Source organism: Gambusia affinis, linkage group LG13, assembly GCF_019740435.1.
Source record: "Gambusia affinis linkage group LG13, SWU_Gaff_1.0, whole genome shotgun sequence".
NCBI lineage: Eukaryota > Metazoa > Chordata > Actinopteri > Cyprinodontiformes > Poeciliidae > Gambusia > Gambusia affinis.
In genome coordinates this window covers 16,505,824-16,521,289 of record NC_057880.1, presented here as the reverse complement: position 1 = coordinate 16,521,289, position 15,466 = coordinate 16,505,824, and the positions used below count along the sequence as shown (strand labels likewise).

Sequence of the window (15,466 nt, the reverse complement as noted above, 5' to 3'; positions counted from 1 at the left end):
AATCTGAACCTTGCTGAAGCATGACAGAGGAAGTGATTACTAAAAAAACACACCAATAATTTACACAAAGACACTTCAAACTGGCAATGTGAGTCAGATAAATTTTAGAGTCCAGACAAAGATCTAGCTCTTCAATCTGCAATTCTAAGCAGATTAGTACTTTTTTCTTGTATGTTTTTTTTTTTTTTTTTAGAAATTGAACTACCTTCCATCACACCAAAGCAGGTGTATGTACACCCTGAAAGAAGTCAAAAATTGTACATAATACAATTGCCTTTGAGTGAACATTTAACTGTTTATTGTTTTTTTTAAGTTTTATATCCAGTATATTCTTTTTGACAGCTAATTTTATTGGCAATGAATTATTTTGATCAAAAACATTGTATTTATTTTGCAGAGATTATTAGAGGTAGGACAAAATCCCAAAGCATTTGTTTTAGCTTTTTTATTGTTTATGTCATAGTTTCACAAGTATTGCATGGCGTCGTTAGGCTTCTGCTTTATTAAGCCTTTATTAAGCCTATATTTATATATATATAATTTCAGTTGCTTGTTAGATTGCTGACATTGTTTTTGTGTACTTCACACATTGTCTGTCTGTGTGGGAATGATTCTAATTGTGTACTTTAACATTTGTGAGTGGCCACAACAAAACCAGCAACAAGTCTCCCCTGGAGCTTTCTGGGTTATTTCCAGATTCGAGAGGTGTGGATTCTGAGATTTCAAATTACTTCAAACACATATAAAAACAAGGCAACCAAAAAAAAAAAAAACACATAAGATTTGACCATTTGAATGTTGGCACTCTGCAAACAAGATTGGTGAGAAAACAGGCCTCAATGTTTGTCCATTTGCCTGATAACAAAAGTTACATATCCTACAAAAAGCTAACTTTTGTGTAGGTTATATAGTTAAAAATATATGTTTAGAAGTTTTCATCTTTTGCCCCATTATCCAATAAGGCGTCATGGAGTCATCTGTGACTCAGGAATACAACATGCTAGACTAACCCAGAGAAAAGCACAACATAAATAATTATTTTATTTTAGGTGTTACAGCCACTAGAAATAGTGAGTCAGCACAACGCACACCACTGCTCACCCACCTGGTCACCAACATAGCACACTCAGCCCATCTTTAGCAGCGCAAGAGCTGGTAGCGTCATGCAGGTTTCCATGACAGGTCATGTGGAGCTGACTTTAGCATGTTATGGACAACAAGGCCTATGCATCACATTACAGTGGAAGTCTTGAATACACTACACATACATTATTATTATTTTTTTATTTTTTTCGTGAAAATTACAATTTTCTCTATTTTGTTCTGCTATGGTGACTTGTTCCTGGTTTTTCCATGGTGCAACATATTTGACTTAAGTGTATGTGTTTTTCTGAGTTTTAAATACCTTTATTTGTCATTGCTGTAGAAAAAGTTAAACAAATATTTTGTATGTTTTAGGTGCTTTAAAAACTTTTTTTTTAATAATAAGCCATTTAGAGTGACACGGTTAAATGGACTCTGATAGTCTATAAATCTCTGACTTTGATAATGTTACAAGATTTCAGAAATAGTTTTCAAGAAGCTGATTACACCAGTTTATTTTTCAGTTAAGTAAAAGAGAAGTTCTGTCTTCCTGCTGTTTGCGTTTTCTGACTTAATTTGTTTCTAGTTGACCAAGTGAGCTTCATTGATCATAATACAGAGTCCTAAATAGATATTACGTTAAACCCTAAACATAGGTTTAGTAGGTGACACCCAACTTTTTTACAGCTGAATTGTATGTCTATAGAGATTCTTTTGTTCTGCATGGTCCCTCTATCTGTGTGTTTCCTTTCCTAACTTCAGGTTATAAGTGTGAATTCTTGCCCTGTGAGGCCAGTAATCCCTGCGAGAATGGTGCAGTGTGTGTGGAAGAGTTGGATCAGGACCGTTTTCCTTTGGGCTTCCGCTGTCACTGTCGTCAGGGCTTCTCTGGCCCCCGCTGTGAAATCAATGTGGATGAGTGCAGCTCCAGTCCCTGTTTTCACGGTTTCTGCTATGATGGTAAGAAACAGCTTATGTTGGCAAAATTCTTAATAACAGGCCCTCAAGATGGGAGGAAAGTTCCAGACATGCATTCATACACACACTTGCGCACCCGCATACACACATCTAATTTGTTGTGCTTTGCACAAGTCATCTTCTGGCTTTAAAATCTATTTCAGAGCTTTTTAAAGAGGCACAGTAGTAAGTAAGTCCCTGATATTTGTGAACATATTTATCTTTATGGGAGGTCATTGGCTTCAAGGAGTTCTATTCAGTATGAAAAGTTTGGGGAGGAGAAGTTAAATCAATTTCACAGTGTAATTATTAAGGTTACTTAGCCACTTACTTACTTAAAACAAAATGTCCATACAGAAAGTGGAGAAAATACATTAAAATGTTTCTCAAAATATTTTTAATTATGGAGGAAGATGTTTTCAGATAGTTTTTTAGCTTGTTAAATCACCTTCCTTTGAGTTTGTAACAGATAACAAAAAACAAAATAAAAAAATTAACGAGCTACAGCTAATTAAGAACAAAGTAAAACTTTACACATGCCTTGAGAGAGAACTCATCTAGCCCCTTCAGTCTGAAGCTAAATGTCTGGGGGGGGGCTTTCCTATCACTTAATAAAGCATATCTTTAGTTCCAGCAGCATTCATCAATGTCCATAATGTTACTGAGGGAATATCATTTGGCCTAACAAGAGAAACATAGCAGGTTGAAGAAGCTTCAAGGAAGGACATATCCCGAGAATATGTGCTTTGTTTATTTAAGCTGTTGCTAAATAACAAGAAGAGCTATTGCAACAAAGTTGCTCTGTTTTACCAATTCAAGAATACAATTCTGCCTATCGTGCTGGATTTGTCAACACTTGCAGCCTCTTGAAAATCGCTACATTGCAGTAAGTCTACTTACAGTACAAGAAGTACATACCAAACCTGCTTTAATAATGTAGCAATATTGACTGTAACAGTCTTGCTGTTCATTTGTGTAAGATGGTAATTACAGTTTAAAGCATCCGTCCTGCAATCATTTAAATTTTTAACATGCACTTGGGTTTTATTTGGACAGATATGTCTGTCCTACAACCTGAAGGATTTTACTGTATGTTTAGATTCAGAGATTTCCAGTGATGCAGAGAGGTGTGTAACCTGGAACTCTTCATTTAGATTTCTTTTTTAGATTGTCTTTTGACTAAAATCTGTATCAGCAGATCAGACCCTTTCAAAATTTCTGCTCATTGCATCAGTCAACTATTTCATAATATTCCCAACACAAAAAAATTAACAAGACTTTGTCTTTGGAAGACAGAAATTCCCAGGCTAGATTATTCAAATTTTGATTCTTGACTGAAATGCATGGCTACACAGTAACAGAAGGCTGTGAGGCACTCCAAGAAGTCACTTGGGTGTCTTTCTGAGTATTATAGTCTCCTGAAGCTGTCACAGAGCAGAAATATTTTTAGCTAGCTCACAATCTATTGCTTTATAAAAACACTTTTTGAGTTTTGACAATTTAATACATATTCTACATATCCATGTTACCCATGATGCAAAATTGTGGACAGCTGTGCATATATAGTTGGGAATCGAAGTCTAATGAAAAAAGGCAAGGTTATATTAATTGAGATAAACAGTAGTGTCTGTTCCTTATGTTTTTAATTTTCAGTCAGTGACATTTATATATTTAGCACATAACATGTTTGTTATCTATGTTATTCTGTCAGTTTAGACATTAATAACACAAATAACACATTTCCACTATCATATGCATAACCCATTAAAATTTGCCCTCCATTTGACTCCATTGTTGCCTCCCTTTAAATATTCTGAACATAGTAAAATGGAGTGGTTACGTATGGATTTAAATCTGTGTTCACTAGTGTCTGTGTGTCTCTCTTGCTTTTTCTTTATCTCTTGAATTGTGATACTAATTTCACCCACTTTTATAATCTATGCTTTTGTAGGGTCACACTCACAGCTAATATGAATTACTTGATAATAAATCTGATGTTAGGCATGAGAGTCCCACACATTGCTTTAATGTTTCACACCTTACTGGTTCCGCAATATGACTTTATACAGAAATGTGTGCAAATGTTGTGGTACAATGTAACTTATAGATGATAAATGACATTATTTGTAAGCCTAATTTGATTTCACTCTTTATGTGTCATCTTAAGCATATGTAATTTAAAAACTAATTGGTCATAGTCATAAAAATGATTCGAACTATAAATCATGAATTATAGTAATAAAAGGTATGACTTATTTCCCACTGACCAATGATTGCTCTATAATTTAATAAATTTCTTTTCTATGGATTAGAAAGATAAGTCCTTTGTTATTACATTTTCTGGGTAGGACATGATCAGTGAAAAATGGAGTCCTGCAGCATAGCGTTTTTACTATCTAGCCTTTAATGTATCCTGAAATCCTTCTACTATTTCACCTTAATTGTTCTGTAAAAAGAGATGTAATTGCAGTTGATTACTATCTAAGGATCACTCTCTGTTCCCCCCAGTGCTACCGTAGACCTCAGCTAGCTTTGCTGACCAATCCTGAGCATAACCAGGTCACTTCAGGTTAGAGAGCAAGGGCCTCTACATCCTACTGGCCGGTGCTCGGCAACAGCCAGCCACCAGGGACAGCATTGCTTAGCCGCAGTGGCTGAGATGAGTAATGCTGCTGCCACCCAGGACTTAAAGCATTTAATGAGAGTAATAGCATCTACACGCAAAAAGACAGAGTGACAGCATAGATTACGTGGTAAATCTTTGGGATAATGAAGAATCCTGGGACCCTCACTGGGGAAGTAATAAATTTACTCTTGTAAGAACTGCAATTACCTCTGTCACTGGCTGCCTGTACCCATGTTGTGCAGGAGAAACAGAGTGAGGCATCTCTCTTTAACGTCATTAATAATTAAGAAGAGGGAGGAATGCATTGTTAGATGTGGGAGATTCTAAATTTTAATGGAAAAAACTGGCATATTTATAGCATTTGGATAAAGAAAACCATGAGGATCCGAGCTGTCCTTTTCTGTTGATCTACTTTCCCTTTCATGTTATGCTCTGCATACATGTTGAGTGTGCTTCTTTAAAAGACAATTTTTTTATTGAGAAGAAAATGTGGAATCTCCCATGAAATGGCAATGAAGAATGTATGGTTTCTATAGGCATGTTGAATTGAAGATGCTCATAATGGCAAAACCAATCTGACTAATGCTCAAGAAGCATTTCCAACAAAGGCTTTACTGATGCTGCAGAAGGTGTTTATTTAAAGGTCATATTCATAGGAAAAAAAATATTGTTCCCAATGGTCATTATGCTTTATGCTAATAATCAGCACTTACCTTTATCAAGATTTAGTACCCACAGAGCAATAAATTATTTTTTATAATGCAAGGTCATATAATTGTGCTACTATCTTTCTTCTAGTTGTAGATGGGTTTTACTGCCTTTGTAGTCCTGGTTATGTTGGGCTGAGATGTGAGGAAGACATTGATGACTGTGTGAACAGTTTGTGCAGTCCCAACTCTGTCTGTAAGGATCTCCATCAGGTGAGTGAGGTTTTGTTTTGCAAATACAATTGTTTTTTAAAAGCTTCAAACTGGGGTATGTCCTGTAGGTGTATATATATATATATAATCAGCAGTATTTGGTAACAGAGGTATAGTTGCGTTATATTTTAATTTTATGGTTCTTTTGCAGTGTAAAGTATTCAGTCTGGTTATCTTATTGAAACTGAGTAAACTGGTAGCTTGACCAGTTTACACAGCTTTAATTCAGTACATTAGAGCATCATTAAAAAATTTTACTTACGATTCAATTCAAAGCAATATATTATTTCAGTTCTTTACGCAAAGTGATTTTTAAGTGTCTGTATTACAGTATAGTTAATTAAAAGTAACTAAAAGGAAAGGTTGTTAATTGAAAACATTTGCATTGTATTATGGGTTACACAATCATGGGAGAATCAGTTATCCTGCAGCCAGTTGCTGGCACCCTCCACAAGAAAGACAAGCCATGAAATTTGACTGTTGATATGTTTGGTGTTGCAATGAAACACATCAATGACAATGTGCCTGTAATGAAAAAAGTGTGATTGAAAATGCTGTTAAAGTAATATATCTACTGTAGCTTTGAGAGTATTGTAAAGCAAGGCTCTTTCTGTATTTATTGAGGAGATTTACAAGGTATACCAAGCACAAACTTAAAAAACTTCGATAGATTTTAGCTTAAGAACACTTGGGTTTTAAGAAGAAACTCAAGAAGAGCTTTTTTAATTTAATGGTAAATTCAGGACAAATCCTATTTGCCACTTGATTTTACAAAAAACAAAGACAGATCCTACTGTTGCTCCTTTTCGAACCTTAACTGGAATTCTGGAAAACTCATTTTAGATACAACTGAACATGATATGCAGAATAGAATGGCATCTCAGTCAATATGTTTTTAATCCTAATGTTGGGAATAATTTTCATTATCTCATTATTCAAATAGGGATGGTTTTCGGAAACTCTTCTTGTTTACAGTGCAGCTATTTGCCTCTGTGAACACCTCGTCCTGTGGAGCTTTTGCTTGTTTTGGAGAATTGCAGTCCCTGAAGGTGACTTAGCAGTAAAAATGAGATTATGTTATTTTGCCAGGGGTAAGGAATTGGAGTCTCCTGGAGGTATCTAATTTATCACAAGATGACGGCATTTTCCCTCTCTGTCTTTTGAGCCTATATTGTACAAATTATAAGAGACAAAGTTTAAAGGCTTCCCTCCACTGCATGAAATGATGACTATCTTGCATTAAGCCAAAGGTTGCTTTAGAGCATTCAACAGTATGTTGACATATTAGGATTCACATCAACCCTTCACTGCTGCCCCTTATATTGTAAAGAGGTATTTCAATTAACCTTGCACATCAGAAAGCAATGGGCACAAAAACATTTATCTGCCATGTTGTGATTTATTATGATAACTCATAATGCCACAATGGCTAAGTGACAAGCAGTTCACATGTTGATTCAAATCCACAAGTTTTAAATAGAAGAACTATAGAGACAATTCATAACACAAAATCTCCCAAAATACTAATACATACATACATTTCAGGGGGTTATTTTTTTGTTTGCTATTAACAACCTTTCCCTGTCAGAAAGCACAGTTGTAATACCTCATGCTTATAAAAGCTCATATTGTGTATATTGAATGGCACTGAGGAACAGGCTTTCATAATGTCCGTAGGGTGGAGAGTAGGAGGAATACATCTACATAGTGGTAATAGGAAAATGTAAGACTACCATGACGCTTTGAGTTGAAACAGATTTCCGCAGGAAAGAATATTTGTTCATGAGTAGGAAGTTTTGTTCTGCAGTGTTTTTTATTCATAATGTTTTCAAATATTTTAAGAATTCCATCATCTCTTCCTTGCTCAAGAAATTAGAGCAAGGAATTTCATTTGCTATGGTATGCATTGTATACATTGTATGCATTTGCTATGGGATGTAGTATCTGTTACATCACAATCTAATTAACAGCTTCTTGTTGCGTATGCATCCCATTCAAAGATGTGACTTTGCAATTTGTACTTATCTATAGCTTAAACACTTGTAATACCAAGTGCAGATGTGTCAGTATTTCCCTCTGTTTATCTAGGACTGTCTGCGATTTTTCTGTTGCAGAGCTATGACTGCGTGTGTCAGTCCGGATGGGAGGGGAAATACTGCCAAGAAGAAATTGATGAATGTTTGTCGCTGCCTTGCAAAAACAACGCCACCTGCACAGACCTTCTTGATGGCTACAAGTAGGTTATGCTATTTGGCTCGAGGGCACTGTCCTCACAGGTCACATCAGAGATTTAATAAATGCATAAAAGGAAGCTGTTTAGAGACAGCAATATGTCCTTCCACTGACAGTGGGGATAATGAATTGCAGATGGCAAGTAAAACAAATGAGACAATCAATGGCTCACAGCATGAAAGGGTTTCAGGAGATCTGGGACTCATCGGAGAAAAGAGCCAGTGGTGCAGCTTCGGCTTATGCCCCACTCTCACTGGGGACACGTAAAAGTGCTTCAGGTGGAAAACTTGGGGGTTGGACAGGAATGCCATGAGGAATCGTTGCCAACTGTGTAGCGCTTGCTGTCACTAAGTGAAATATCCACCTGGCTTTAGAGCAAGTACTTCAGATTCACACACCCACACACACATCGACACACAGGTATTCTCATTCTCTATCCCATGTCCCTCTGTCTATGTTAAGCAATGCAAGCTTTTCCTTTTAATCCCCACTCAGCACTCTCACCTTTGGTGTCCTACATTCAGCCATCCAGAATTAAAAGCTTCTCTCACCCGCAGTGCAATTAACCTGCAAATTTCCCACACTGTCTTATACAAAGATGCAGGACAGAAGTGTCGGTGGATGGTGTTTGACATTATACTTGTATGCCAGAGCATGTGGCATATGTGTAGAATGTAAAATAGAGCACATTGCTCTACAATACTATACAAGTATTAATATCCATTTGAACATTTTGATTTTATTGTAATTTTACAATAACAAACCTGGATGTTTTTTTTTTTTTTTTTTTTTGTTTTTTTTACAAAAATAGTCCATGGGCATATTTTCACACTTTTTACTCTTGTGCAATCGCATTGTTTCTGTGGATGTACTTTATTGGAACTTACTGTAATATTGTAAAAATATACTTCATTTTCAAGTGGAAGGATTCAAAGTTCAATATTTTTCACAAATAAAAATAAAAATGTTTGGCATATAGAATAACATAGTTATTGTCTCCAAATCAGCACCTTATCAAACCTTTGGCCTATTCTCAAGTCGTTTGACCATAGTGATGATAAATGCAAGTTGATGGGCAGTGATTGTTTTCTTCCAGATGTAGCACTTTTCACATTGACCAAAAAGTGCAATTTTGGTCTCATCTGATCAGAGCGCATTTTCCATATGTTTGTTGTATTCCCTTGTGTAAAAGTGGGCACACAACTTTCAGGGGAACTTGCTTCATTTACTCTTTAAAATGCTTCTAAGGGCAATTAGTTACATAGACGTTTGCTGTGGGTGTGAGACTAAAAAGGAGAAGAATACAGAAGCACAACACACTTTTGTTGTTTTTCATACATAAATATGCACATTTTGTAAAATTTTAAAATTATCTTACTCAGTTGTACATTCTTTTGGATCAAAGTATGCTATTTTAAATTTTTGCCTTATTATATATATATATATATATATATATATATATATATATATATATATATATATATATATATATATATATATATATATATATATATATATATATATATATATATATATATATATATATATATATATATATATATATATATATATATATATATATATATATATATATATATATATATAGCACAGACCATGACAAAAACAAGAAACAAATCTCCCCAAGACGTTTTGAATTATTTACAGATTCTGAAAGCATGGCTTGTACGCTTTCTAATGACAAACACATAGAAATAAAAAAAAAATGTAATGTTGATACTATGCAAACAAGATCGAAGTTGGCGCTCGGTCCACCCAGACACCTTGCACAGTTGAATCGTTGCCTCTGGAGATTAAAGGATTTCTCAAACAATCATGAAAGAGAAAAAGCAACACTCTAGCTATGCTTTTGACAAGGGAACAGCATTGTAAGATCATGTAGGTACTTACCGTAATTTACTAAACTACTTAGAAAACCCCCTTACTTGTACATAATTTATTTAGGAATTGTTTTATTAGTGTTATTAAATTACTTCTACATATCTCCTGTCACTTGTATTCAAGGTGTTTTTGTTCAACGGGCTGGACAGGTGTGGACTGTGCACAGGATGTGGATGAGTGTGATTCTGGACCCTGTCTAAATGGAGCTCAGTGCACGCAGTCAGACATACCTGGGGAGTTCTCCTGCACCTGTTCCCCCTTCTTCACTGGCCTCTTGTGTGACCTGCCTTATGACCCCTGCGACTCCCTCCACAACCCCTGCCTGCACAGTTCCACCTGCCTGACACGCTCCGATGGAACAGCCTCTTGCAGATGCCCAGCTGGTGAGTGAACACTTTGCAGTAGCCTCATAGTTTCGTTTCTATCATTTTTCCCCATTTTTAGTAATTTCTACACAAAGAATTTAAATAGCTGTTGCAAAGCTCAATCATAGTTGCAAAGAAAAATTAGCATATATGATTTATTTACCTTCCATCTGAATTGCATTATTAATTCTATGAAAAAATTGGTTTATTAACAGATATTAAAGCAATTCTAGAGAGCCCAGCAGATGCTTGCTCTTTTGCTTTTTTCCCCACACTCAATGGATGCCTCATCACTGCTGTACCAACAAATATAAGTTGGTACAGCATATACTTGTACGGCACAGATGTGTTGTCAGACTTAAATATTTGGCATAAGGTAGATCAGAGAGTGCAGAACTTAAAGGGGATAAAACTGTATTACAGTATACTGATTGTAAAATAACTGTCTATTCTAATTTTTCGGGGTTATATTCTGTAATGCAGTTTAGCCATTCTGAAGCAATTTAAAAAATAGGAAATGAATGTTGAAAACATTACCTTCGCTTATTAGAGGTTTAACTTTTATTCTCTTTTTTTCTCTCTCTGTTTCTCTTTCTCTCTTCATCTGTCTCTTTTCCTCTCTTTTGCTGAAGTTTATATAAACAATTTTCAAACTAATTTTAAGTTCTAATCTTGAACAGTCATAGAAGGAGAGAAAGTCTGAGAAAGAACAAAGAGAAAGTCTGAGAAAGATCATGCCCAGGTACTCTGAGACCGCCTTAGCATGTCAGATACTTAAACCAAACCATGAAAATAGAACTTAAGAAAAAGTCTTCTTCTGGATCAGACAGATAATGATTTTCTTGAAAAATAATTGCATTTCTGCTCCAGGTTTGCAGGCTCTGAGTAAGTGAATGCTACTCTGTAATATTTATGTGCACTGAACTCTGTAGTATTTTATCAGAAATATGCAGAATTTCTTTTTTTCTTTTTTGATGAGTGGAGGTCATTACATTACACGTATATTGTATGTTTGCAGAATTTACAAGATTACATCTGGTATATAGACCTTTATAAGTTTGATCAGTTTAAAAAAATGCTCACTGTCTAATGAAACTACAATTTTCCTGAATTAAGTAACCTAAGGATAGCCTAACATTTTTATTTGCTAACTGCCAGAATACTGAGTATTTATTTATTTATTTTATTTAAACTCTCTTCAAATTCAGAGGTTTGCATTGGTTTCCTTACCATTTAGTAAAATTGCCATTAAAACGCATGACTTGGGTTAACATTTTGATTATCCATCCATTAACCACCACACTTATCCCTCGAGGGGTTGCCAGGGGTAGTGCTGCTTCTCACCATCCCAACCCAAATGACCAAACAGAGCATCTCATCCACAAACTTAAGGAATTTGGTTTTATGAAAATCAACACAGTAACATTAGTGAACATGATGTGCAGAGTTCCTTGAAATACATGATTATGATGATAAATATTTAAAAGGCCAGCTTATAATTTAAAATATACCATTTATTCAGTGTAAAATTGTTTTATCCAAAATTATTTAACATGCTAACATTAATAACATATTGGTGTTTGCTCTTTTAAACTTATCAGGTGGGTGAGCATACCTGTACACAAATTTACTTGTATTTAACAAACCTCTGCATTGAAAATTAACATTTTATTTCTGTTAGATTTTATCAGACATTTATATCATAGAAATTGAATTTTTTATTTTGTTTTTCTTTTTTTTAACTTGCTAACTTCTCATCCTACAGGTTAGGATGCTATGAGGTTGCTCTGTAACTAATGACTCTCTCTCTCTGCACAGAGATGAAAGAGATGTTGCCAGATATAAATAGAGCAGCTGGGTTAGTTTCAGAAAGGTTCCTTGGAGAGGAATAGGAAATTGGGAACTGGCTGCATACATTACAACAAGAGCTTTGCGTGGGCTTGGTCGTTTTCTCTTCATACAAGCGACTGTGACTCACTACTCTTCCTTATTATTCACCATAAATCCAACCTACATAACAGTCACAGAGCTATTATACAACTTGTGACTTGAGTTGTTATTTACCATCGAACATAGGTTATCAGTCAAGGAAATTGTTTTGGCTTCACAGTATGTCTAATTAGATTTTTGAAAAATCTGCATATGTCTGCAGATTTAATCCTGAAGGCAAATCGTATGTCACATTCTGTAGATGACCATTGGAACTGAATGTTTTCAAGGTTATTTGACTTTTATTTGGTTCATTTAATGTTTTGTACAGTTTCTGGTGAATGTTCACTAAAGAACACTGAAACGTAAAAAGATTTGTTTTTAATGGACACTTATTACACTTATTATGGACCTTGTGTTAACCAAGTTCAAAAGCAGTGTTGCTGCAGTTGGTGGTCAAAGATAGCCTACAGGTGTGTGTACTACAGAGCTGTTTCGAAAATCCCTTCACCACTACCTGCTTCATCTTCTTTAGCTCAACCTCAAGCTAAAGAAGCTCAACTAAAGCTCAACCTTACTGCCTTTGAACAAGAGGAAAAATACACTTTTAATACGACCCCAGTTTATCACAGTGCTTTTGCAGAGCCAGAACACCACATATACTCAAGGTCATATTTATGGTCAATTTAGCATCTCTGATTGATTTTACATATATATGTCTCTAGACTATGAGGTAAATGTGAGCTACGAGAAAAAACAGAAGCAAGGATAGCATGGAAATTTCATACAGAAAATATGAGGCTAACTAGACATCAGTATATATTGGTTGGTTTGCACAATTGAAATTCATGAGAATTCCTTCAGTAGAACTAGAACATGAAAATATTTGCTGATATTGATGATAATATATGGCATACATCAGTGAACTGGAATTTAATTTTGAATCTATGGAAGTGCAGTTGCTCCTCTAGTTTTAATATATTAGTCTACACAATAAAATTTAATTTCTGTCCATTTACCATATATCTGTGGGATTTAACACAAGGACTGAAATTGTGTAGAACCTTTCTAGTCTTACTAGGTGGCAAATTGACAAGTGGCAAGAGGAAGCTGGGATCAAGCCCACAACATTTGGACAAGACATTTACTCTTCAAACTGAGTCATAGTCACCCTGTAGTGCGTTTTCTTGAAAACCAAAAATGTTTCCAAAATCACATTTGGAGGAATGTCTAACTTGTCATCAAATTTTATACAATAGATCTAATCTGATATGTTAATCAGGATCTTCTACCTGATCCTGAAGTTTGAACACCTGCTGCTACAGATACTTTCACATGCATATTACTTTTATTTAAACATTGAGAGTTGTTTTTGCTCCTAATGTTAAATAGTATAATGTGACCACACACCATAGGTACTGTCAGCAATACTACTACATGCTTTCTTTTGTGTGTCAAGAATGACACCTATTGCCTTTGTGTTCATGGGCTATTTTTGACATTTTTAAGAAAGACAATTATTTGTAATGAATTTTGTAGTATAATAATTTCCACACAAGATTGATTTTATTACAGGTGCACCAATTGCAGTTATCTGGCTGATCACCAATCTTTAAAAAGCCTGACCTGCCGATTCCGATTTCAGCCAACATTGTCCGTATTGCTAAATTTAGCAAGAAAGTTGCTGCATTGGAAACAGTGGGGTGACTATTGTAAAGTGCAATCATTCATGGCCTGGTGGATGGGTTTTATCTACCTCTTATCCAGAAGTAGATAAGATCAGAGGATAAGATTAGTTTCTCCTTAAGTATTGGTCGATCACTGATCTCCCGCAATTAAGGAAATCAGGTCTGATTTAATTGGTGCAGCACTAGATTTCATGGTTAAAATTATTTTTTATGAACATAGAACCACTTGAAATATTTAAAAAAAATATGAAAAGAAACAGCAGCAAAAGACTTAAATCAATGTCTAATTTGTAAGCTTGTGTATTAGAGTATTTATGTGAAGAAGTAGCCTAAGTATCACTAACAAAGACCTTGTTAGTAATATACCTTGCAGCTATGACACCTGTGTGACAAGCACAAATGTGTCATAGCTGGCAAACATTTCTAATTCCAATGTTTGATTTATACGCAAACCTAATTAACAATATGCATTTAGACAAATGTTGAGCCAACACACAGAGAAACACCAAAGCTATGCAGACAGTAATGGCAGCTTGCTAGAGTAGTGAACATACCAAATAAGCTAATGTAATGATAGATTGGTGGAATCCTTTTTCCTTCAGGAATTAAACTTGATTTTTATTATAGATAAACTGTATTAGAATTAAGATAGGTTGGTGCTCAAAACTAGCACAAACCTGTATGTAGTGAAAAAATATACTACATATAAACGTGTGGCGTGTGATTGACTTGAACCATCTTTCTACTTCATTTATCATAGATCGTTTTCAAACAATCAGATGAGTGGATCAAAGTTTTTGTATGCATCTATCATGAAGAAAGGAAACTTTATTTTCTAAATATTAAAGACTTAGGTTTCTCTACTTTGGCACCAAATTTTGAAGGAGTATCAACCCTAAAATGTGGACTCAACTACTAAATTTTGGAATAAATCTTGATCCTGAATATTGATTTACCTTAGCTTGTAAAATTTGAACTGTACATACAGTATGCAATATTGTGAGGCTTTTACTGTGGGAAGCAAATGGAACAAGGTGTTGCTGACAAGTTTGTAAAATAAGTTACCGTAACAGTAACTGCATTTTATGGTGTGACAAAACAACAAGATGTCAAGGAATGTTTCCACTACCACTGTAGATGTAGACTCGGGTTGCCTCTTAAAAATAAGGTGTAGTTGTCAAATAAATAGACACATAAAATTCTAATAATTCTGATCATTTTACAGCAAATGAGCATTATTAAAAATAGAAAATTAAATCATAGTTACTCAAAAACAGTTTTTTTGTTTTTTACAACCAGTATTTTACACAATATGTGGAGTTTTAATTCAAATATCAAGAAATAAAATTTTAAAACAAATCAGTTCCTGTAAACTGTGCCATACAAAATACACAGTTTGAAATGTAAAACTCAATGATTTATTGATTGAAATGAGCTTGGGAATTTTCTTTGTCAAGACTTTTTATCAAGGTTGTCTTTGATCAAATCAGTTACACAGTTCTTAAGAAAAAAATATGCATTTTTACTGTAGGTAACTCATTTTTCTTTGTCAGACTTTCTGCGCAGATTTTTTTTATAAAGATGAGTGTGTGGTCCAAATTTAATTGAACAATATCTATCTTTAAAAATTGTTGATGTAGCAATTTAATGTTCATCAGTTCTATAAGTTCTAAAAGGCAATCATTTAGAGGTTTCTAGAGGGACTAACATTAAAGGATTTTTGCACAACGCAGTCACAATGGAAATGAGCTTTGTCTACAAAGGTAC

At 34.8% G+C, this 15,466-nt stretch overlaps 1 protein-coding gene across 1 annotated transcript in view; it reads left to right on the top strand.

Annotated features, from left to right (window-relative positions):
* The window catches only part of eys (eyes shut homolog), a 173,791-nt gene that overhangs the window by 54,762 nt on the left and 103,563 nt on the right, over positions 1-15,466 (top strand). The window contains exons 22-25 of the mRNA XM_044136158.1: positions 1,846-2,043; positions 5,465-5,586; positions 7,701-7,822; positions 9,841-10,100. Coding sequence (XP_043992093.1) covers positions 1,846-2,043; positions 5,465-5,586; positions 7,701-7,822; positions 9,841-10,100 — 702 coding nt within the window. The remainder of the gene's footprint in view (positions 1-1,845; positions 2,044-5,464; positions 5,587-7,700; positions 7,823-9,840; positions 10,101-15,466) is intronic.